Genomic DNA, 25,898 nt, shown 5'->3' with positions numbered 1-25,898 from the left:
AAAACCGAAAACTTAAATTGACTCCCATTGTATTTCCAACTCTTTCTTGAATCTAGATTTTCTACTAGAGTGATTTAGCAAAATGATAGTTAATATTTTATTTTTATATTTTTAGGTTTAAAGTTTTTCAAATAAGTTCTCATGATATATATATATATATTGGTGTGATTAATTGAACAAGTAAAAGGTGAAACAATGATTCCACTTGTGAAAAAGTGCATATATTTTAAATATATTTTTAAATTGATGGAGATAAAATTGATTTACAAAAGCCGGAGTTCATTTTTCTATATTTTTTAAAAATTAGTGAGTCAAAATCCACTTTTCCCTAAAATAATTTTGTAATAGTTAATATAATATTTAATGAAATAATTTGTTGGAGATTTTGTGCTGTAATTGTTGGCTTATATGACTTGTATGGGTTGAAATTTAATTTGGGATTGTATGTTTTTTTGGTATAATTGACTTAATATTTATTTTCTGTAATTAATGGCTGATTTAGTGGCTAATTTATATCTTGTAATTCGTGGTTGATTTAGTATAGTAATTGTTGGGTTGGAATAGTTAATATTGTAGACATTATAAATAGATTATAAATATATTTAGTGAATACGTAGTATGCAGAAATCATTCTCTTATTTTGAAGGTATCATAGCCTTGAATGACGTTGAGATTTTTTCCTTTCTTTCATTGAATAGTCCCATTTGTTGGCATCAAGGATGAAGATATTGTTTTTACTGGTATATCACGGTGGATATTTTAACAAAAAAAATCCATAAAGGGAAATCAATTAAAACTTCAAAAGGATAGAAAAAACAATAACATATACATTGAAAATGTTTTAAGGAAGAAATGAAAGTTATTTTAAGGAAGAAATTTTCATATATATGATAAATTTATAATATTAGACAATAACATATTGAATTTTAAAATACATTAATATTAAAATGAAAATATATTTAATTATTTTTTTTTTAATTTTGAAATGTTGAAAGTTTTATTTATAGATTTATATTTGTCTTGTATTTAATTTATTATATTAAAATACATAATAATATACTTAAAATTAACTTATTTATAAAAAAAATTATTTTAATTCATTTTCAATCTATAATATATATATATATATATATAGTGCATTTCTAATATTTATAGCACATTTAGTTTGGTTGGTAAAGGCCCATTTGTTTCACACTAAAGACTCAAGTTCAAACCTTGATCTTCGAGGTTTTTGTGTGTTCAACTCTTGAAGAATCCCACATTGAATTCTCAAAGATAAATAATGTTGTATTTAATGAAACAGAGCTTAGGTTGACATCACAAGCCACCACTAGGGTTGAGATTGCACAAGTTGGCTATTTTTCTGTTGGATTGGGTTGTGATCCACATTCAAGGCCCAAATAATTTTGCCATTAAATTGGAAAAGTGGGCGGGCATGGCCAAAAAAATTGGCGATAATGTCGAAATATCATTAAAATATGAAAAATTGTGACATTTTTGTCCATGGTTGGCATTAGTCACAATTGTTTCTAGCTTTGATTGTTGGAATTGTTTATGTATTCTTTTGGCTTACATTTGTTGTTATCTTAGATCTAAGCAATGGAAGCAATACCAAATTTATACAAAAAAAAAAAAATGATCTTTATGGTTACAGTACTAATCTTTAGGTTTGGATGTTCCCAAACCTTAAATTCCAAGTGTTGAAAAATTAAATCAATATCCTTAGAAGTTTCGTAGACCCATGATCTTTCGTGTTATGGCTTTTTGTTAATCTTGTACACTTCTAGTGGGGGGAAGAGAGGGTGTAGGCTACAACTCTCTTTTTCTTTGGAGGTGGAAGACAACTCTATGGAAACCCTAACCCCTAAGAGAGTATTTATAGGGTTCTCCATTGGGCTTAAGTGACTTAAGCTCACTAAGGACTTGAGCCACTTAATCTAGCTTAAAATAAGTCTTGATTGATTAATTAACCCAATAGGTCCTATTAATTTCAATTAACCTAATCTAAAGACCTTAGAAAAAAAAAAAGGAGAAGAGAAAAAGTGCATGTATGTTTGTGTATAGTATCTTACTCCATTAGATACGTATATTGACATTTGAGAGTTGTTTGTTGGATTTGTCTATTGTCGAGGGTTTGTGTGAGAGTTCTATGAGATGAGTGAGAAATGAGTGACCTTTGCCTAGGGACTTTGGATTATTGTCCATTCCCATCATTCCATCTATTAGTGATGTGATCTTTTCTCATGTTTCGTGTATGAGTTGATCAACATTCTTTTGTCTCTATATTTGCCTCCTTTTACCCTCATTATTTCTCCTATTCTATTTCTTTTGGTTTGCTTTCTTGTTTTACTCTTACCCTGATACACATTTCAGATTTGATACCTTCTTCGCATCACTCTTACATATCTTGTTGATCATTTAACATTTCTCTATTTCATTCTTCTTGCTAGTATATTCATATTAAACATATTTAGGTTCATGGTTCATGAGATTTTCTGTAAATATTGCATTTTATGCATAAGGGTATAGGATTTTACCATTAGGTTTATTGAGCCTAGTTTTCTTTCATTTCTTCACCTTATTGCCCTAGCCTACATTATATCCCAGGTCTTAAGTCCAACCTTAGGCTGCAACATCACATATCATGTTTGATATCTCACACATGGGTGATACTCAAGATTGGTTGGAGATCACTTGGATTATCATGGATCAAGAGTTGTGGTAGGACCCTACATTGGGGCATAGCTACCTTGGAGAGCCTTTATTGGATATGCAGGCACTCTGCTTGATATCTTACATTGGGGCACCCCTCCTAATCAGTGGTTGATTTTTTAGATGACAATTTACATCAGGGCATCTTAGCAATGATTGATTTGGAGACATTGCCCTACACTAAGGCATAACCTTATCATCGTTGATGGTTGATTTTTTTAGATGTCCTATACTAGGGCATAGCCCTCTTAGTCAGTGGTGGATTTTCGAGATGACGGTTTACATCACGGGCATAGCCATCCTTTGGTGATGATTAGATTCATTCTTTTTATTGGAGCATGGCGAGTGGTATGTAGATTATTGGGTAACTTTATATTATTATTCTTTTACACAAGGTCATATCTTTCTCAGTTGATGATGGATTTTTGATGTATAATCGTTGATTTAGAGGAAATCAAATTTTCTTTTCATATTAGAGTGTGAGATGTGGTTGGGAGATTTCCTTTAATGTGATTATACAGAGATATAACTCTCTCATTAATGTTGATAGATTTTTGAGATGATTTGATAATAGTGGAGCATGGTCATTTAAGAGATTGTTTTACATTGTGCCATAACTCTCTCATCAGTGATTAATCTTAGGGATACCAGCTTACAATGAGACATAACCATGTAAGAGAGTGAGTTTGTTGAGACAACACTTTGCTTGATTTCCCACAATGGGACTTGCTCATTCTTGGGAGGAGATAAGATACTCCATTCATGTTACAGTATAAGGAGACTTCGAGGAGCGGAGTTTCATTTTGATCACTTGAGGTAAAGGAAGTGTGTTAAAGTAAACTAAGACCATAGTAGTTTCTTAAGTAGAACTTAACATAAGCTTTTTGTGAGTTAGAACATGTCAATTGATCACATAATAGGAGGATTTGTAACTCAAGGATGGTATAGATAATCTTAAGAGGTTTATAGTGGTCACCTTGTTAGATTACAAACATTAATTCATGAGGAGACTCTATATAATGGATTGTAGTCACAAACTCAATCACTTTGTACCTTGTTTTTATTTACATAAGGTACTGGAGTGCTGTTGACTCTCTATAATAGGATGTTGATCAGAATTGGATTATAAAGGAATCGGTATTGTCCTATGGGTTCCAATGGTCCTCGTTTGAGATCATATACCTTGATGGAATGATTTATGAGGGTTAGATTGGTTCTTGGTTCACTTATGTGAATTAGGGAATTTTGATAAATAGGTAAGCTTGCACAAGGGTTAGTGAAGAGTATCTTTGTTGGGTTTGAGCCCCTAAAAGTAAGACATGATATAACAAAGTCATACTTGATTGTTCCCTTGCTAACCCTTTTATACATTGGCATTGATTTGAGAATTTGACCCATATCTTTTATATTGTATATGACTTGAGTGCATTAGGAGTTGCATAGAGGATACAAGTCATAGGTTCCTTGTAAGTAGATAAGTTATCCATAGTTAGTTCATCGATTTAGGCAATCTAGTAGAGACTATAGTGTACTACCTCTTAATTAGAGGGATAACTTGTCATGTCCATTAGGATAGGTTTCCCATGGCAAGTGCACTTGTGGACCCTCCCCCTATCCATCGACCAACTCAACTCGCGATTAAAAATATGTGGAGAAAAAGTGTTTTTCGAGTTTTGGAAAATCCGTCCTTGATGAGGAACGGTTTTTTTTGGAGTTGTTACTTACTTTTTATTTTTATTTTTGAAATGGGGAAAATTAAGTAAGAACAAAAACCCCTTAATGACTCGAGTTAAGAAAAAGCGGTCCGTGAAACTCGATTTTTGGGTCCGGGGATCAGGTTACCTATTAGGAAGGTACCTCATGTGAGGTAGTACCCCTCTAGGCCTGGGGTTTGGTCTCTACTAGTGAATTGGGTACATTGGAGCATATATATGGGTCAAAGATCAGTCAGTCCCCCCTAGGCTACATGGGTGGCAAGACTCATACAATCCTAGTTGGTATTTGGCATGCATAGGAAATCGCCAATCAAAACAATGATGTGTACCTGAGGTCCCTAGCCATGCGCTGCGGAAAAGGGTGAGTCAATAAGCACAAGCACACAACATATGCAACCACCAAATGTACTAAAATTTAGTTGTATTTCTACTCGAATTAAGAGAATTTTCAACCATGACCAAACCCTATATATGTAACCTCTAATCTCCACCAAACGGCCACCAAAATGCAGTTATGAAACTACGTTACGTGGTTGAAATTTAGCTATTCCAATTACATTGACTTTTAGCTGGGAATTAACATTGTTTCCACTTGAATTTCATCCACTAACAACCACAAATTCCATAATTCTCCATAAAAAAATTCAGCTGCCAAAGATCAATTATAGGCCACCGAATTCATGAAAGTCACATGCATTTTTTCATTGAAAAAAAGATTCATCAATTCAAATATTTAACAGCCACCACTTTCACTCATTCTTACAATTAAAATAACAATTCAAGCCTCCAAAGGTCTCACCATGTTGCTGCCACCTTTTCCATTAAACTTACCAATTTCCATTACTTTAACTAGTACCGATTGATGGGAGAGTGACATATGTGCATTAGTACAATTATTGGTAGCATTATATTCGGGTATCCAACCGTGCTGGATGCGGCATGAACTTCTACCCCAAATCTCCATGTCCAACCTTGAATTTTAATCAATTACATCATTTAAAACTTTAGCAAATTTATACTTGAAATTTCAGCCATGATTTTCATTAAAAATTTAAGCAGATAATCACTTGAATTTCAGTCATGGGTTTCATTAAAATTTCAGCATTTCTCTACTTAAACTTCCATAAAATTCAGCCACTTTATTTAGCAAACACAGCCACTAAAATTCAGCTTTGAATATCCATTAATGTGACCACTTTTCTCCATTTTTTCTCTAAAAAAATTATCCATAGAAATTCACACACACAAGGCCACCATTTCCATAATTTTCCACAAAAAAATCAGTCATGATAATTCACCCATTTATGGCCACTAAAATCAGATTTTCAACTGCTGAAAGAGCTCGCTACTAGTTCGCCATGTTTCCAATTCAAGCATAAAAAAAAAAAAAAAAAAAAATAGCATGTTATAAAGAAAACAATGAAGAACAGAGAGTTGACGATCCCTTCTCAGATCTGATAATTTGTGATCATCCACTACCCAAAACCACCAAGACTAAAAAAAAAAAAAAAAAACAAAACAAAAACGAGGATCAACAAGGGGTTTCAAGGCTTTGAATCTACTTCAAGTGAAGATCAATCAAACAAGGGACCACCCAAGTATGATCTAATCTTAAACAACAAAGAAAAAAGACACAAAATTAAACACCCTTCAAAAGAACCAACACAACCCAACCTAACATTAGACAGAAAACCAAACAAAGATGAAAATGTAGTAGAAACAGAGAAAAGAGTGAGTTGTAGAAAGAGTAGTCATATTTAGATAAAAAGAATATATATATATATATATATATATATATATATATATATATATATATATATATGAGAGAAGAGTATTACAACCCCACATCCACACCCCAAAGAATTGAACAATGCCTAGAAAATTAAAGATAACTAGAGAGAATGAAAGAAACGCACCTGGAAATACTCATTCCAACAAGAACAGTTGGGCTCTAAGCTGCTCTATTTTTTTTTTTTTTTAACCCCTAGCAAACCACAACAAAATCAACTTTCCTTTCTCAAACGTCTCCCCTCTTCTTCTTTCTCTTCTTTTGCTCCCTTCTCTATCTAGACCAAGAGCCCTCAGAGATGCCAAGAATCCCCCCTACTTTCAGTTGTCCTCCCAGTAGAATCTCCCCACCCAAAATTTCAAAAACCTCCTCTCACTCTTTCTCTAAAATGCCTTTTATACCAGCTTCCCTCCTCAACATCCGCACCACCTCATTTTTCTTCCCCTTCATCCTCGGGATCCCCCACCATCAGCTTCAAAACTCCAACTTATTCAACTCCTCCTTCAGTTATGAGGTGGGCAACTGCCCCTCATAAATCCACCATTGCTCACCTGTTAAGAATCCACATGGATCCAGGGTGGGTTGCAATCAACCCGAAAATCGATTGATCCGGTTGAGAAAATTTCTCAAATTTTGACAGAATATTCCTTAAAGAGTAAGGAATCCAACAAAAATGGTGCACAATTTTGAGCTCGGATGAGGGAGAAATGACTAAAACAAGCCAGAGTGCTCATGATTCGGATGGGCTTCAGCAAGCAGCTCCGACGAACCGCCTGAGCCGGTTGAGAAAAATTCTCCAATTTTGATAGAATATTCCTTGAAGGAATAAAAAAAAACACGGTGAGTAATTCTGAGCTCGGATGAAGGAGAAATGACTAAAACAAGTTAGAGTGCTCCATATTTGGATGGGCTTCAACGAGCTCCAACTGAATTGAAGTTTTTGTAGAGACCTTAACCTCTATCCTATAGCATGATATGAACCAAGGTATTGGCCATGATGACATTTCATAATGGGCTAAACACTTGCACTAAATCGAACCATAGGTGAACTTACGTGAGGTTCGAAAATCGATTAAGCCCAATAAGGGCTCCATGGCCGTGACATACAAAAAATTGGGTGTGGGCGACACCCCTAGATACATGCAAGTGTCAAGGGACAAAATTGAGGGTCTACAAATATTGCCCTCTTTAGTAGAGTGAATGAACGAGTGGTTCGCGAGCACAAAGCGCAAGCGATGAATGAGTAGAAATAAACTTTAGTGAAGAAATTAAAGGCCAACAATTTTGTCCCCGCACAAGAATACCGAAGGCCAAAGCAGCTAGGCCACAATGATTAAAGACTAAGGGATCCGGTCACAATGTCGAAGAGCCGCCAAAATGATAGGGGATCTGGACACGATGCCAAAGAGCCGTTGAAAAGATTGATGATCCAGACACAATATCGGAGAGTCATCGAAAATATAAAGGGATCTGGACACGATGCCAGAGAGCCATTGAAAAGATAAAGGGATTTGAACACGATGTTGAAGAGTTGTCTAAATGATAAAGGATCCGGGCACGATACCGGAGAGTCGTCGAAAAGAAAAGGGATCCATACACAATGCCAAAGAGCCGCCGAAAAGATAGAGGATCCGGACACAATGCCGAAGAGTCAATAAAAAGACAGGGGATCCAGACACGATGCCAGAGAGTCGCCAAAAATATAGGGGATCCGGACACAATGCCGAAGAGCTGTAGAAAAGATAGGGGATCCAAAGACGATGCCGGAGAGCCGCCGAAAAAATAGGGGATCTGGAGGCTCTCTCGAACGATAGGGGATCCAGACACAATGCATGAGAGCCGTAAAAAAGATAGGGGATTCGTACACAATGTCGGAGAGCCGCCAAAAAGATAGGGGATCCGGACACAATGTCGGAGAGTCTCCAAAAAGATAGGGGATCCGGGCATGATGCCGAAGAGCCACTGAAAAAGATAAGGGATCTGGACATGATGCCGAAGAGCCATCGAAAAAAAAGGGGAGCCAAACATGATGTCGGAAAGCCTCCGAAAAGATAGGGGATCCGGACATAATGTTGGAGAGCTTTCGAAAAGATAAAGAGGATCCGGACATGATGTCGGAGAGCCGTCGAAAAGATAGGGGATCCGGACACGATGTCGGGGAGTCGCCGAAAAGATAGGGGATTCTGACACGATACCGGAGAGTCGTCGAAACGATAGGGGATCCGGACATGATGCTAGAGAGCCGTAAAAAAAATAGGGGATCCGGACACGATGTAGGAGAGCTTAAAAAAGATAGAGGATCTAGACACGATACCGGAGAGCTATCGAAAAGATAAGGGATGTGGACACGATGCTAAAGAGTCGTTGAAAAGATAGGGGATTCGGACACGATGTAAGAGAGCTTAAAAAAGATAGAGGATCTGGACACGATGTCGGAGAGTCGTCGAAAAGATAAGGGATGTAGACACGATGCTAGAGAGCCGTTGAAAAGATAAGGGATGCAGACACGATGCCAAAGAGCCGCAGAAAAGATAGAGGATCCAAACATGATGCTGGAGAGCCGCAAAAAAGAAAGGGGATCCAGACACGATGTCGTAGAGCCTCCGAAAAGATAGAGGATCCGGACATGATGTCAGGGATCCTAACACGATGCCAGAGAGCCGTAAAAAAGAAAGGGGATCCAGACACGATTTCAGAGAGCCACCAAACAGATAGGGGATTCGAACACAATGCCAGAGAGCCACCAAAAAGATAGGGGATCTGGACACAATGCCGGAGAGCTATAAAGAAGAAAAGGGAATCTGGACATGATGTCGGAGAGTCACCGATGGACTTGAGAAGCAAACAACTCAAATGGAGAGGGGGTATGCCCTAGTATGGCGTTTAGGAAATGCTAATAAATGACTCGAATAAGTAAGAAAATAAAATACCTAAATCAAGATGAAAGAGGGGGTATGCCCTTGTAAGATAATACACAAATATCAAGGATCAACGGGAGACGGAAAGAAATAGGGAATTCTCCAATCTAGGATATTAGTACCATGTTAGAAAAGGGTATGGCCCAGTCTAGGATATCAGTACCATGTTAGAATCCCGTAATTGGACATGCGGTTTAAATCAAAGAGCTAAAAGCATCACACATAATCATTCATAACAAATCATGCATTATTTTTCACAACATCTAGTGTCCACAGAGCTATTAAGGAGAATGCCCTTGGATGTACATCTAACATATGTATTCTCTGGCGAACGAACTATGAAAACGCATCCCCAAAGACTATCATCTGTCTGAACACAGGAACATGACAATGCATGGGATATGCCCCAGTGTACACTCCTACTGGGTTAATGAATATGGATGAATCTGATCTCGGGCAAACCCCGGAAGCACTCTATTGTATGAAGAATCCAGGCTGAATGTGGAGTATGTCCAAGCATCAATGCTAAACATCTCCAAGTGAAATGGACTGCATGTGTACATGTAAGAACTGATGTCATCAAGCAAGGATAGGGGGTATGCCCCAGTATGAACATGTCAAAGCAGCAAGCAAATGTGTCCTCGATAGTCCCAACTCTTTACATCATTTGTCTCTGATCGTGGACAAGAGGCGAGGAGATTGAATGGAGAAAGCATTATGCGATTCCTCGATATCCTCAAGAAACAGAGGTCGACCGACGTCTCGTACTTCAACCAGTGGATGGAGCCTGTCCAAATGAAATATGTCGAAGCAAACACAAGATCTCATATCCTCAGGGTGGTCTTACGACTCAGACCGTAATGAAGGCTAGGGGTAAAAGGTGAATGAAATTATGGGAAACAAGACCCAAATACCCAAAAGATAATACCAAGCCTCTAAGTGCGCAATGTCAAATATTGGAGAATCGTGTGAGCCTAGTGACTCAACCTACATACAAATGAACAATGTCAAATGACAGGCTATATGCGCTAGAGGACACGTCGTTCAAGAAGCAAAACGACGATTGACGAGGGTAGAAGAAAATGAAAAGGGATGAGACAAATGATGAAGGAGTGCATAAGAAAATAGTGAAAACAATCAGGATAGAAAACGTGGCAACGTGTGATAACGATGAACAACTCACCCCAATAATGACAAGTCGAAGCAGGCCACTATAGGATGAGAATGGTGATGTAGATAATGATCTAGGGGACCCAACGCTAAGGAAACCCAATCCTTACTCCCGACGTATCTCCTAGATGCATGTAGAAATGGATCATACAATGCTCTCACCCACTCTTAGAAGAAAAATAAAATCCCTTATACTCAAAAGGACATTTGATGACTGAGTCGTGATACTGACTATTAACAAGGCTAACCCAAACATCAGTGAAATGAAAATCAAATGAGTTTACCTTTTTTTTTTCTTTTTTTTTTCTTTTTTTTTTCTTTTTTTTTTCTTTTTTTTTTGCAATGACGCCCCAAACCAAGTAAGTTGAAGGCTACACTAGCACAATCTAACAAGTGACTCTCAAACCCCAAACCCAAATGGTTCTCCTAAACTAAGACTCCTGGATCAAAACCTAGGGGTGGAATGAAGGGTATGATATACTTGATTTGAAATACTGGGATGATAGCGCATCATCATCACACTAGGGAAAACAAAAGAAGGACGAGATGACACGATAAAAACAAAACTCAAAGACAGTTGAAACGACGATGCCAAATGGAGGAAAGAAAATCCATGAACGACCTACAAAAGGAACAAACGAACAATGACACAATGTGCTCACAATACTCTCCGATCAAGAAAATAACTACAAAGTGCACAATAAGAGGCCTCTAACCTAGGCGTGAAAAGGTATGCAAGGCTAAGTGAATGAAATGGTCGTAATGTACCATGTGAGACTCAATGGTCTAGCAATTGGATATATCAATGTATGAATATGCAAAAAGGATATGGCTACTCGAAACGGTGGCCACCCATCATTCGACCATGATCTCACGCGTAAAACTTCTTCAGTTGATCCACGTTGACTGGCTCCGAAAACTGATTTCTGTCCAGATATATCAACCAGGCAGCTCTCTCTTTAGTCAACTCTTGGATAACATAAGGCCCGCTCCAACTTGGTTTAAACTTACCCCTAGGGTCACTGATCAATTCCTTAAGGACCCTCAAGACTAGGTCACCTTTTTGAAAATTCCTAGGCTTAACCATCTTCTTGAATTCATGGACCATTTTCCTCTGATAAGCATGCATGTGATCTATGGACCTCAATCTCTTTTAATCAAGTAAATTCAACTGGTCGTATCTGGATTGCAACCAATCCATTTCAGGAATCAGATGTTCCAAATCTATTCTCAATGAACCCACCTTTATCTCAATAGGTAGGACAACTTCCATGCCATACACCAACGAAAAAGGAGTAGCCCTTATGGATGTGAGAAATGATGTGCGGTATGCCAATAATGCAAAAAAAAAAAAGCTTCTCTGACCAATTTTGAGATGTTTTAATTTTTGTTTTGACTAAGTTTTGATCCATCTTATGTTAGTTCTTGATTGCTCATGCCAGTATGTGCTTGATTGATCCTTGTTAATTATTGATTAATATCTTGTTAGTTTTATCTTATCTAAAGCCATTTAGTTTATTCCTTTGTTGATTGTTTGTTAAATTTGACTTTTAGAGGTTCTCAGAAAATAATGAAGATTGGCCTCCATTCTTACCACTTTAGTTTAGTTGGTTGTCAAAAATTTCACTTTGTGATTTTGTTTTCTTTTGTTTTGCTTGGTATTTTGTTTCTTATGTTTCGTTGTCTTCAAATTAATTTCTTTTATTTCAAAATAAAATAATTTTCTCAAAAGATCCCTTTGAAAATCTATTTAAAAAAATTCATTTAGAGTCCTTAGAATCAAAATCTCATTTTCTTAAATAATATGCAACCATGTTTTGATCGGTTCGCATCTTTCTCATTTTTCAATAAAAACTATAGTTTTGAGTAAGACATGAATCCAAGCTTGTGGTTCCAAATAAATGGGATAATTCTAGGCTAGATTCGTGTATATCAATTGGGGAATTGGTGAAACCCCTACATAAAATCATTTTTTCAAAACTCATCTTTGCCGCTACCTTTGCTACTTGTTGTAATCATATCTATCTAGTTTTTTTTAGGAATTATACAAGATGTATGTGATAATTGATGATTTCGTATACTCTTAATCATTTTTGCTATGTTGTTTAGATACCAAACAGGTTAGGATTCTTTCATTTACTAATCATTATTATAACTTTGATCTAACCCCCATGTCTTGTGGAAGCGCATAATAAGCTATCTATGCTATCCAGGTACGCCCTCTATCACCTATCTTCTAAATTCTGTGAATATGCTTGCCATTGTGAATTGCGTCTATGTTTGATAGTGTCTAGATGTCTTGATACTCATTTCATTGTTCAATTATTTCTGATAAAGTGCATGCTAGGTAATATACTATTTGAACTAACTTTGATGTTTCTGTGATAGAACTTGAGAAGCAGTCCAAGTACACACCCCAAATCTTCTTTATGATTGTGATTGGTTTTCTTATTAGGCATGTTATTTTTTAAATCACTTATCCTACCTAGGTATATATAATCAACCAATTAATTGCCACATTTCCCTCAACTTAGTCAATAGAGACCTCTGTAGGGCTTAGAGGGGTGCTACCTTTTAAAGGTACCTTCCTAATAGGTAACCTGATCCCCTAACCAAGACTTGGGTTTTTCAAAGACACGCTTTTCCAAAAACTATGGAATCGCTTTTTTAGGGTTTTCTTTCTTGTTTTAGTTTTCCTTTTAAAATAAAATGAAATAAGTGGCGACTCCAACTTTTCCAAAACTAATTTTTCACCAATAAAAGTGAGTCTCGCCGATTGAGTGGGGACACATGAGAAAAATGCGGGTCTACACCTAGTTTCTTTAGATTCCCATTATTGTGAAGCCATCTTAGGTTTTATCTTTGTTATTTGTAATTCCTTTGGAGTCTTGTTAGCATGATTCCATTCTAGGTTTTATCTCTGTTATTTGTAGTTCCTTTGAATTCCAGTCATTGCGATGCCATCTTAGGTTTTATCTCTATTACACATAGTTCCTTTAGATTCCTATCATCATGAAGTAATCCCAAGTTCTATCTTTATTATCCATAGTTCCTTTGGATTCCCATCATCATGACGTCATCCTAGGTTCTATCTTTATTATCTATAGATTCTTTGGATTCCCATCATCACGACGCCATCCTAGGTTCTATCTCTAATATTCATAGTTCCCTTAGACTCTCTTTACTACGATGACCTCCTAGGTTTTATCTCTGTTATCCATAGTTTCTTTGGATTCCCATCATCATGATGCCATCCTAGGTTCTATCCTTATTATCTATAGTTCCTTTGGATTCCTATCATTGCAACGTCATCCTAGTTTCTAACTCTATTACCTCTAGTTCTTTTGGATTCTCATCATCACAACACCATCTTAGGTTCTATTTTTGTTATTTGTAGTTCCTTTAGATCCCCATCATGATGATGTCATCCTATGTTCTATCTCTGTTATTCGTACTTCTTTTTTATTCCGGTCACTATGATGCCATCCTAGGTTTGATCTCTATTACCTGTAGTTTCTTTAGATTCCCATCATCACAACGTTGTCCTAGGTTCTATCATTGTTATTTGTAGTTCCTTTGGATTCTCATCATCATAATGCCATGCTAGGCTCTATTTTTCTTTATCTCCAGTTCCTTTGGATTCCCATCTTTATGATGTCATCCTAGGTTCAATCTCTTTTATTTGTAGCTTCCTTGGACTCTTGTCAATACGACACCATCCTAGGTTCTATTTCAATTTATCCTTAGTTCCTTGGACTCTCGTCATTGCGACATTATCCGAGGTTTTATCTTTCTTTATCTCTAGTTCCTTTGTATTCCTATCATTATGATGCCATCTGATTCATGCCCAATTGGTGTCTCAACTGATTCATGTCCAGCTGGTGCTCCTTGATAGAGGGAGTAATCAACTAACTTTATAACCTATATCACCATGCATTAGGATAGCTTTGGCTAATATAGCATAGTGGCTCTAGGATCGTTCTCTGGGAAGGGTTTTCAACTCACAATTGATACCAATTCAAAGTTAAATTGGTGCTTTTTCATTTCAAGGTTAGCTTAAGAAATAAAACACAAACTTTGGTTGAACGAGGTTTTGTTTCAAGCTAACTAAAAAGAAAGTAATGGAAATTACTTATGAAAAAAAAACATTCCTTGGAGGTTTAGGTTCACTGGGGAGGTTCCTCATGCAAAAACAGAGCTCCGATCATTTGATTCATTTCCTCGCATTAGAGAATTAACATATAGTCAATTCTCTAACCGGTGTTGTACAGATGCATCCCTTAAATGGATTTTAGCTCTAATTCCCTCTCATTGATGCAACTTGCAATGGCTCGTGCCTCTCACCTAGCATTTGTCATTCAAGGTGATCTTTAACTTTGGACTTCCCTTCTCAAGCTCGCAAGAGATAACTAATGGATGTCTCCTTAGAGTCTAAAAGCTTACCAAGTGTTGGCAATTCTAGAAAATCCTACCTTCAAGTCACTTCCCAAAAGCTTGCAAGAGGAAAACTAGTGCATCTCCATGGACGGAGATCACTTGCTTTACCAAGTGTTGGCTCAAGTGAATTGAAGGTGTTTTAAGTTAACTAAAAACATAGAAATCATCAAAGGATCACACTTTCTCTTCATTAATGGCTGAAACCACAAAGCTACTAATTCTTGCACTTGGAACCTTTCCTGGCAACCTTAGCTCGAAGGAACTAAAAGTCTAGCCACTCATTCTCTGAGGAAACTTCCTCAGAGCTTGTTTGGCTAGTAAGAAAAATTAGATGAATATAAACAATCAAAACAAGTAGGTAAAGCAGAGCAAAAACTCTCAATTTTACTTCTTTCCAAAAACTATCACAAGTGTCTGTGTACAAGCCTTGTTTTTCCTCCGTCCCCTCTCTGAGGAAACTTACAACCATTATATATGGGTTTATTTACCCTTTGTTCTTGCTTAAAGACTAAGGAATCCTATGATAGGTGGGATACAAGGAGAGTTTGGGGATTTAGACATCAAATATTTAAAGCAAAAATCTCAAAATGTTGGTCGCAAATATCGGGAAGCTTCAGGAGAACACCCGTGCACTGTGCAAAATGGCTGCAAAAATTTTGCAGCAAAAGGACAAGATTTTCGCAGCAAAAGGCTGATTTCGCAGCCATGCAAAAATCTTCCTTCAGCTTGGAGTGATCTGCTTGCAATAGCTGTAACTCCTTCGTTTCAACTCTGAATCGTGCACCGTTTGAAGCATTGGATTTTTGACTTCCTGAGATTTGACACGACATATAGCATGCATAAATTGAACTCCAGGAAGTGCTCCAAAAGTGGCTGAAATGTCTGTCATCAAGAATGCTTCATGGCTGGTTCTTCTTTGCTTCCCCTCCTTACATTCCGGATTTGCTTATGGAAAAGGACTTTAAAGCTTCGGTTCTTCATGTTTCTGAGCTTTCCATTGCTTTGCCATGGATTCCAAAGAACTCTCCTCAATCTCGGATTGCTTTGGTGATCAAATTACTAACAAAAACACCAAAACTTACACACTTTGATTATAATTGATTGCAAAGGTCCTTAATATGTTAATTGGGTTAAAAGGTGATAACTACTACTCAAAAGTGTTTAAAAGAGTTAATTACAAGCTATCAAATAACACTTTTTGAGTAGTAATCACCATCCTAGGTTCTATTTTTTTTTTTAATCTTCAATTCCTTTATATTCCTGTCATTATGACACTATCCTAGGTTCTATCTCTATTACTCATAGTTTCTTCAAATTCCCATCATCACGACACTGTCCTAGGTTTTATCTTTGTTATCTATAGTTCCTTTGGATTCTTGTCATCTTGATATCGTCTTAGGTCTTATCTTTGTTTATCTATTGTTCCTTTTGGATTCCCATCATTGTGACATTGTCCTAGGTTCTATCTTAGTTATCTTTAGTTCCTTGTTTTCCCTTAGATTCATGTCCTTGGTTGTACATTTTATTCATAGCCTGAAGTTGTTCATTACATTTGCATTCACCTTTTGATCATATTACTTGAGTTTCTCCTTCCTCATTGCATGTGACATAGTATTTTGAGCTCATAGCATATGTTTTAATTGTATTTCTTGGTGCCCCTCGCCTTATGCCCTTGTACAATACACATGTAGATTTCCCTCTTTGTGTGTTTTATTCTAGTACTCCTTAGTTGTCTGACTATTATTCAACTTCGACATTGATTTTTAGCCACATTTTGAGATTTTTTGAGGGGGTCTTGGACCTGTACTGTGACAATTGTGGTGTCTTAGGGACCCTTTTCCCTGCCTGAACTTTTGTTACTTCCTTTTGGAGATTTTAAGCCCCCTTTGTTTTTGTTTTGTTTTGAGCAAGCTCGTGTTCTACTAGGATAATTTTGACAGTCTTTCTTGTCTTCGGTATAGTTTGCTTCATTCCATTCACTGTTCACACTTTTATTTCACTCCAATGTTTTTATTCCTTACACTCTCAAACTCTATCAAAGAGGGGCATATTTATAAACCCAAAAACTTGTCATAACACATTATCATCTCTTATTTTACCCGTTTCTTTTTCTTTTCCTACATCCTTTTTGTTTAGTTTTAAGCCCAAATTTCTTGCCCATTTCCTGCCTATTTTTAGAGAACCCATCTTGGTCACCCATGTTCTTCCTTTCATCTCCACCATCTGTTAAAAAATAAGCCATAAAGACCATCTCTTCTTTCACAATGGTCACCTACCCTTTTCCCTTTTCTTCTTTCCTTCCACTCTCGTTCTTTTTTTTTTTCTTTTTTTTCTCTTCTTTTTTTCTTTTCTTTTCTCTCCTTTCTTTCTTCTCCTTCTCTTCCCTCCCACCCTCACCATTATCAGCGGCAGCACTCCATAACTAGCGTCGCTCCCTCTAACAAGTAGTATTCGCTCCTCCCCTTTCCTTTCTTCCCTCCCTTCTCTCTTTCCTCTCCCCCCCTCTTTCCTTTTTTCTTTCCCTCATACCCCCTCTCACTTTATCTCAGTCATGGTGACCACTTCTGACCATCGGCTACTCCACTACCTACAGTGCCATTGCTGGTCAGCAGTCTCCTTCGATGTTGGCGACAATCCCCATCCCTACCATCTCACTCTCTCTCATTATCTTTCCCTTTTATTCTTTTTTTCTTTTTTTTTTTCTTTTCTCAACACACTGCCACTCCTTTACCACTAGGGCTGTTATAACTGCTACCCACGCATCACCGGTGTTCCCACCCATGGCTACCACTCCACCATCATCTAGTGTTCTTCAAGAACAGGAGGTAAAACCTTTTTCCTTTAGATCTTTGAATTTTTAATTGTTTGTGGGCTTATTGTATTGAGTATTAGTTTAGATTTTTTTTTTTTTTTTACTTAGGCCTATTGCATGTTGGACATTCTTGTTGGGGTTCATTTATTATTTTTGAGCTTGAATTGTTATTTTATTTGGGTTTGAAATTTATTTTGGACTTGGTTATTTCTTTTGGAATTGGGCTCATTACTACTGTCATTTGGGTTTAATTTCTTTAGTCCTCTTTGGATGTGCTATGGATGAGAACCAAGTTAGAGGTTTATAAAGGGCATAAACCCTTATGTTATGTTTGGTTCAGGAAAGTATAAAAAAAATAAAAAAATGTTAAGGAAAATGATTTTCTCATGTTCGGTTGTCTTATAAAATATTTCAAAGAAAATTAAATATAATTAAAATTAATTAGAAACTCATGCATTTTAAAATTATTTAATTTTTATAGTGATGAGTTAAAATAAATAAAATGAGTTTGAAGTAGCAAATAAAAATAATTTATCATCTTTAACTCTATATTTTATTTTTCTTCACTTTTTTTTTCCTTTTACTTTTTCTCTCTATTTTATTTTCTTTACATTTTCTCTCAAATTTTTCGAGAACTAAACATAACTTTAGGGTTTTGGGTAATGGTGGTGGATGACTGCAAGAACTCTCTCTCAAATTTCCTCTATTTGTATTTTTTTTACTCTTTTTATTTTTTCGTGAGAGAGTATCTTGTGGGTGAGCTTCACCTATCAAGATTGATTTCACCCACTGTATATTGGGTATACTTTCTCCCTTGTTTGTTTTCTTTTCATGTTCATTTTAGTACATTTAGCATGTTGTTTTATGTTTTATGTGTATATTTTGGAGATGTTATTTTTGTCTTCATTTCATCTTATATGTTTATTTATGTTTCTAATATTTTCTAGACAACTTTATTTGTATATTTATTATTCCTAGTATTTTCTGGTGTAAATAAATAAATAAAAAAACTTGGAATTTTTTTTCCTTTTTATGTAGTAAACTAAAATAACCTTTTTTCTATATAAATACTAAAAATAAAAAATAAAAACTGTCAATTTTTATTTTATTTTTGATAAAAATTTTAAAAATATCCTTGAAATAAAAACTATATTTTTTGTCTCTAAAAAAAAAAAAACTGATTAAAATATGACTTTTTAAAAATAAAATTATTCAAAAATGATTTTCAAATGATAAACTACTTTGTAATAATAAATTGTTCAAATTAATTTGTCTTAACAATAAATTTTCCAAATTAATTTTTTTTAATAAACTATCTAGAAAGTCCTAATAAAAACTGTCAATAATTTTTTTTTAAAAGAAAATCTGTAGAGTATTTTAAATAAAAATTGTAAAAATACTTTTTTAAAACTGAAACTAGAAAATGTTTTTAAATAAAATAATAAAATCTGGTTTTTAATAAATAAAATAGTATAGTTAGAAAAAAAAAACTTGAAAACTTCTCTTAGAGCTACCAAATCATATTTCTAATAAAAATATAAAACTTTCTTTTTAAAATTGATTTTTTTTAATAAAATTGAGAAGTTTTTTTTTTAAAAAATAAAAAATAATAAATAAAAATAAAAATTGAAGTATTTTAAAAATAAATAAATTTGATTTTATTTTTTAGCAAAATAAGGATAAAATCTTCTCTGTTTAAATAAAATAAAAACTTTTTTTAAATAATAAATTCTTAATTTTCACAACTTTGAAATAAATTTTATGGAATAAAATTGTGGAGCTCTTTTTGAAATTAAGGAAATTTTCTAATAAAATAAAGATAAAATCACTTGGTAGTATATATTTTCTAATAAAATTAAATAAAAACCACTTTTTAAAAATATATATATATATAATTAGATTTGGAAAAGTTTTTATAAAGACTTCTTTTCTAAAATAAAGTTTGTTTGAAAATAATTTTCATGAACAGAAGTGGTAAAAAAAATCTTTTTTCTAGAATTGTTTGGAAAATAATTTTCATAACTAAAAGTTGTAAAAATCATTGTTAATAAAATCATTGGATTGGAATCTCTTTTTTGTAAATATCTTGTACAAGTATTTTTCAACAATTTGTGAAAATTTTATTCAAACAAAAATTGAATCAAAATGTTTCACTAATAAAAACGTTTTCAAATTTTCAAAAATCATTGTTTTACTAATAAAAAACGAGTATTGCTATAAAATGGGAATGCATGTGAAAAATACAAGTTCACAATATTATTTTATTTTATATTTATAATTTTTATTTTGTTATTTCTTCATATTTTTTTATTATTTTTATAAATTATTGAAAATAATTTATACTTGTTCTTTAAAATTAATTTTTTTTTTATCTTGTTTTTTAAAAGCAGTTTTTTCTAGAACAAAGGCCCAAAAATACTATGAAATTTTAAAAACGATATTTTACTTTTAAAATGGGAAAAATGTTTTTAATTCACACGTAGAAATATGATGTAAAAATTTGTCAATGTTTCTATTCATAGCTTTTTCTAGTTAGCCGAGGGTTGTGCAAAAACCAAGGCAGCCGTGCTTCAAATAACATAAGATATAAAATACCGGTCATTGTTATTTTTCCGAGCTTTTTCTTGTTGCCTAACTTGAGCTTCCAACTTCCAACCACATGAAGGAGTATTTTTTTTACACAAACAAATTATCTTTTTCATCAATAACCGCTCACCACTCTTAATAATCTAAAGTCTTTCATTGTTTTTATTCTATAATTTAGAATTGCAAGAATTTAGAGTTTGTTAGTTCCTAAGAAGAATATTTATTTTTGGATTTTTTTATTTATTATTATTCTTAAAAATGAATAAATAAATAAATATTTTGTTATCATTTTGAAAATTACCTATTTTACAAAATATCTTCAAAATTGTTATGAAATAATGAACTTTTACAATAAGAAAAACATAATAAAAACATATAGATTTAAATGAGAAACCCTAAAAAAAAATAAAAAATCCTAAGCAAACGAGAAGAAGATCTATTATATCAAAATTTTGTATAAAAAGGGAGAGTTGTGTCCGATTACAGTAAAAATATAATCATCATCATAATCCTAAAACTATATATTATCATTTATATTGTATATATATATATATATATATATATATATGTGAGAGTAATTAATAAAACAGATTTATATTGTAAGCTTTTCGGATCAGATCAAATAGAATTAGGGCAACCAAACTTTAATCATAATCATTTTTATTATTTAACATATTTTATATATTATATTATTATTTTTTTCTATTTTGAAAAACAAGAAAGGTGTACTTGTTGAGTAAACAGAAACCTTGATATCTACAATGGTCCAGCAAATTTTGTCCAATCTCTAATCAGAAAATATTGTTGGCCGGCCTATGAAGCGGTCGTCCGGCCAGCCATAATAAATTCTTCTGCCACAACTGCCAAAAGAAATTGACATGTCCAAGAGATGCATCGAGTATAAATAAGTAAAAGCCAGACTCCTAACATGTATTAAGCGTGCGAGATGGCTTCCAAAGCTGTGGTGAACTCAGCTCTTGTGTTGAGAACCCTCACCCTCTTGCTTTTGGCTGCCTCGGTTGTGGTAATGACCACCGACAATTTTAAATTTAGTGATGGTTCCAAAACCAGCTTTACGGATGTCATTGCTTACAGGTATTATAAATGACTCTATTTTTGTTTCTTATCAACCCCTTCACTTTGGTTGGGGCAACCCTGGAAACAAATGTAGGCTTTAGCCAAACTGTATTTTATATAAAAGTTTTTATTTTTTAAAAAAGTGTATCGACACAGCTCATTATCGTAAATCAAAACTTTCAGACAATTAGGCAAAAATCCTAATAAAGATAAACCAAACACGGTCTCAACCCTAACCCACGTGGGTTGGATCGTATCAGTTTGTTGATGAATTCTCGATCGATTTGGCAGGTATGTGGCTGCTACGGGTGCGGTCGGATTTTTGTACACGGTGGCGCAAATACCCTTTGCTGTATTTCATGCCTGTACTGAAAAGAGGCTCCTTCGCCCGGAGTTCGACTTCTATGGAGACAAGGTCCGTTAGAAACATTAATTTCCTTAATTTTGCAGCAAAATACAAGAGATTAAAAAGAATTAACCCCTTGGAATGGCATACATGCATGCATGCAGGTCATTAGCTTGCTTCTGGGCACCGGTGTGGGAGCTGGTTTTGCAGTCACTTTTGAGTTTAAGAGAAATTTGAATGATTTTGTACAAGGTGTGGAAGATTTGAGTGATCTAGATTTAAGTGAATTCAAATCCAAGACGGAGAAATTCCTGGATAGGGCGATAATTGCTACAGGTCTGCTCTTCCTGGGATTCATTTGCATGGCCATTCTTTCAGTACTTTCATCCCTCAGTAGGAGTATTGCTAAATCAAGCAAAGGCTTCTTTGGATGATCACCATCAAATTCTCAAACTTACGGAATTAAGTTATTCTAATATTATTGTGAATCAGCGTTGCTGTTCCTTGTTTTTTTTGCTACGATTTGATTTTGTTTCTGGGTGCATGCATGGTTCCTGTAATGCAGATACAACATTATTTAGCTGGGTTTTTATTTCATTGTCACTATTTTGTACTGGAGTCGAGACTCTGTTTTCAAAGCGTTAAGTTAATATGATAAATTGGTTTTCTTTCTCTCTCATTGCTTCTTTAGAGTTTCACTTGTACAGCTACCATTTTATGAGGAGATTACATGTGTAATACAGCTCTTCTAGTAATCTCACCACTGTATATATTTAGTTAACAGCCTTGCTTGGTAATCAACGAGCCATTCCAACATTCCCTCTGCTCATCCTTTTCTTTTCTGACTTCGTTTTTTTTCCCGTTAACTTCTTGTTTTGATTTGGTATCAGAGCATTTTTAATCCAAATGGATTCTTCTCCTTCAACCCCTACTTCTGCTTAAGAAAACTCTCAAAACCCTACCCAATGACCAGAAAACCCAATTCATGTTTCTCCTCTACCACCGTTTTTTCATCAAGCTGATCTCTAAATTCAACATCAGTTTCCTCTTCCATATCTCCAATAACCCCTTTCAACTCTCAATCAACCCCTCAGTATTAAGCTACACAAAGACAACTACTTGCTCCGGAAGAATCAACTTTTGAATGTTATAACTGCCGACAGGTTTGAAGATTTCATAGATGGAACCAAGGCTCCTCCTCCTCGATTCTTAAACCAGAACAACAAATCATCAATCTCCAATTTCGCATGTGGCATCATCTCCACTGATTTCTATGTGCTGGTTCTATTCCTTAGTCACAAAAGGGATGCTTAGCAAAATCGTCGGACTCACCATAGCCTCTTGGAGATTTGGAACTCTCTCGAGAGAACCTATACTACAACATTTCACTCTCTGTCTTGGAGCTTCGCACTGAAATTCAATCAATCAAGAAAGACGGTCTCATTCCTGATGAGTATGTTGTTAAGGTTAAGAATGTTGTAGATAATCTTGGTTCCATTGGTGAACCTGTCTTAGATAAAGACCAGCTGATCTACCTATTTCAAGGTTTAGGAGCTGAGTACAATCCCTTTGTAACATCTTTCAATGATATATCTAATCAGCCAACCATAGAGGAGGTTCATAGTCTTCTTTTAAGCTTTGATCTTATATTATAGAGGCAAAATGTTGTTGAACAATTGAATGTGAATATGGCTCAAGCTAAACTTGCTATGTTTGCTAACAAGAAACCTTTCAAGATAAACTAACAAAACTCTCACAAGTTCCCTTCAAAATCTCTTCCTCAACCTTACTACAACCCACAGAGCCAGAATTCCTCCTACATAGTAACAAAAATGTCTTTAGTCCATAGATCAACCAGTTTAGTCCCCAATCTCAATCAAGTTGGAATTCTTGGAAAACCTCAAGGACCACAGTTTTAGGGAAAATGGTAGCAATGTCAGAACTTTCAAGCTACAGAAGAAAGACCTAAATGCCAAATTTGTAAACAAAATTTTGCCATGAAGCTCTCAATCACTACCACAGTGCTAATTTTAGTCAGTATAGTGTCACGGACTTAGTCGTTCACTAAGCTCGTGCGGCACTTAGGCAAGTCAAGATGCTTGATCTTGCTAAGTCAGCCTTGATCCCCAATGCTTAGCTTGCTCGGCTAAGACACTCGCGACTCGGAAGCTTAAGAAGCTTGGTAGGCAACTCTTGAAAGAATGGAAGCTTTCACTAACTCAAGAAAGCCTTGACAAGTGTTTTGGATGCTCACTTGCTTGGCTAGGAAGTGATTTGGGTGGTGCCTTGGCCAAATGAGGCCCTCACCTATTTATAGGCACCAAGGGAACTCTCTGGAACCTTGGAGGGTTCCTTACAAATCAAGAATATTCTAGAACATCCTACCCTATTCTATGTACAACCCTATGTACAAGAACATACAAGATATTCCTAGAAGTCTCTAGAAAGCCTTGGACTCCTCCCATGCCTTCCTCCATAGTGTAGAGATGTGTGGACATCTCTAGGCATTTCTAGAACCTTCCACACTCTTCCCACCAATGGCTTAGTGTAGATGGCTCCAGGAGTCTCCAGAAGCTTCCCTTCTCCTATATAAGCCCATGGGGAGGGTCATTTGAAGCATCCTGTGACAATAGTCCCACTTCTCGAGCTCAGAACTCAAGCCCCATGGTCACCATGATGGCAAGTTCCTTTGTTGCTTCTCCAAGCTCAATAACCGATGGTACCTAATACATGGGTCCTAGAGCAACACACCACTTGACTCCTGACTTGAGCTCTATAACCTCTCTAATACCTTTCCAAGGGAATGAAAACATCATGGTAGGCAATGGTAAGACCACTAACATTTCTCACGTCGGTAATATCTCAATTCCTATACTCTAATTTTTTTAAGCTCAGTCATGTTCTGTACACACCTGAAATTTCAAAACAATTAATTAGTGTAATGAAATTGTGTTTTAATAACAATCCTATGTTGAATGTCATCCTACATTTTTCTTGGTGAAGGATCAATGTTTGAAGAAGATGCTGTTGGGAACCCTAGATTTCTTCATTCCTTTACCCTGGATCGTATAGGTGCATGCAAAACTACCCTAGGCCTCTAGATCCAATGCAATGGAAGTAAAAAAAAAAAAAAAAAAATCATATTTTTACAATTTTAGGATCAAGAGGAAAGCCATTAGAACTTTACCTTTGATTTTAATGTTCCCAAATCAATTTCGCTCGGTAAAGTTGAAGAACAATGAATCTGGAAGTCTTGTACATCCAAGATCTTCCACCCGATGACTCGAGCCATGATCTTGACACTCTATAGTGTCGACTTTGGAAAGAAAGATCTCTTGGCTCTCACTATCTCTCTCTATCTCTAGAAGTGGAAGACAAAGTTTCTCTCAAGGTTATGGAAACCCTAACCTTTATGGGGATATTTATAGGGTTCCCTTATTGAGCTTAAGTGACTTAAGCCCACCAAGGCTTAGGTCACTTAATCTAGCCTAAAATGGGTCCTAATTGAGTAATTAACCACACAAGGTCATCTAATTAATCAATTATCCCAATCTAGAGAACTTGTTCACTATCCCTTGTGTAACCTTACGTAATTACCAAAATTCCCTTATGCACAAGAATGGACCAAGAGCTAATTCAATCCCCATAAACCATGTCATCATGGTATATGAGCTTAGAGTAGGAACCATTGGTACCCATACGAGTATTGATTCCCTCAGAATCCAATTCTGAAGTTGATTTAACATTCCACTAGAGAGAATCAATTGTACTCCAATATCCTCTGTAAATAATAACAAGACAAAGTTCGGCGTCTGTAACCTACTATTCAATGTATGCAAACTCCCCATGAACTAGTGTCTGTAATATAATAAAGTAGTTTTATCACCTATCAAGATTACCTCTCTAATTCTTGAGTTATAAATCTCACTTATTATGTGATCAATTGACATACTCTAGCTTTAAGGAGCATATGTCAAATTTTCACTAAAGGAAATGTTATAGTCATAGTCTTCTAGATCACATGTCCTTTAGATCACCCAAGGAGACACATTGTCTCAATCCATGTGATATCATGGTGCCTCTATTATTGTCACTAGCCTCCATCAATAGTGACCCAATCCATAGGGATATATAACCACTTTAAGGTCTTACCCCTAGTTTAAAGCCTCCTGTTAACTTTGGCACAAGCTCAATATCCTTTCCAGGTTGAGAGTCTATGCATTATAGTAGTTTGGTGAATCATGAAAATTGATAGCATTGTGTCATGATTCACCATAAGTCCTGTCCAATGGGCATCACATGCATTAGTACACTCAACATGGGAAAACCATCTCGA

The 25,898-nt window shown here is 35.4% G+C and overlaps 1 protein-coding gene across 1 annotated transcript; it reads left to right on the top strand.

Annotated features, from left to right (window-relative positions):
• The first annotated feature begins 21,085 nt into the window (after window positions 1–21,085).
• On the top strand, window positions 21,086–22,140 carry LOC117904008 (CASP-like protein 4D1). Its single transcript, XM_034816538.1, has 3 exons — window positions 21,086–21,234; window positions 21,508–21,631; window positions 21,727–22,140. Exons 1-3 carry the CDS (start codon window positions 21,086–21,088, stop codon window positions 21,994–21,996), a joined length of 543 nt encoding a protein of 180 aa, XP_034672429.1. The 3' UTR covers window positions 21,997–22,140.
• The last annotated feature ends 3,758 nt before the right edge of the window (window positions 22,141–25,898 follow it).

The sequence above is a fragment of the Vitis riparia genome, chromosome 17 (genome assembly GCF_004353265.1).
Source record: "Vitis riparia cultivar Riparia Gloire de Montpellier isolate 1030 chromosome 17, EGFV_Vit.rip_1.0, whole genome shotgun sequence".
NCBI classification, from domain to species: Eukaryota; Viridiplantae; Streptophyta; class Magnoliopsida; order Vitales; family Vitaceae; genus Vitis; species Vitis riparia.
This window is presented reverse-complemented; position numbering and strand designations above follow the sequence as displayed.

What these genes read in the sequence shown, in the direction of transcription:
- LOC117904008 (XM_034816538.1), top strand. Translation starts at nt 21,086, where the DNA reads ATGGCTTCCAAAGCTGTGGTGAACTCAGCTCTTGTGTTGAGAACCCTC. An exon ending in ACGGATGTCATTGCTTACAG is followed by an intron (nt 21,235 to 21,507) that starts GTATTATAAATG and finishes TCGATTTGGCAG; the next exon opens with GTATGTGGCTGCTACGGGTG. An exon ending in TCGACTTCTATGGAGACAAG is followed by an intron (nt 21,632 to 21,726) that starts GTCCGTTAGAAA and finishes GCATGCATGCAG; the next exon opens with GTCATTAGCTTGCTTCTGGG.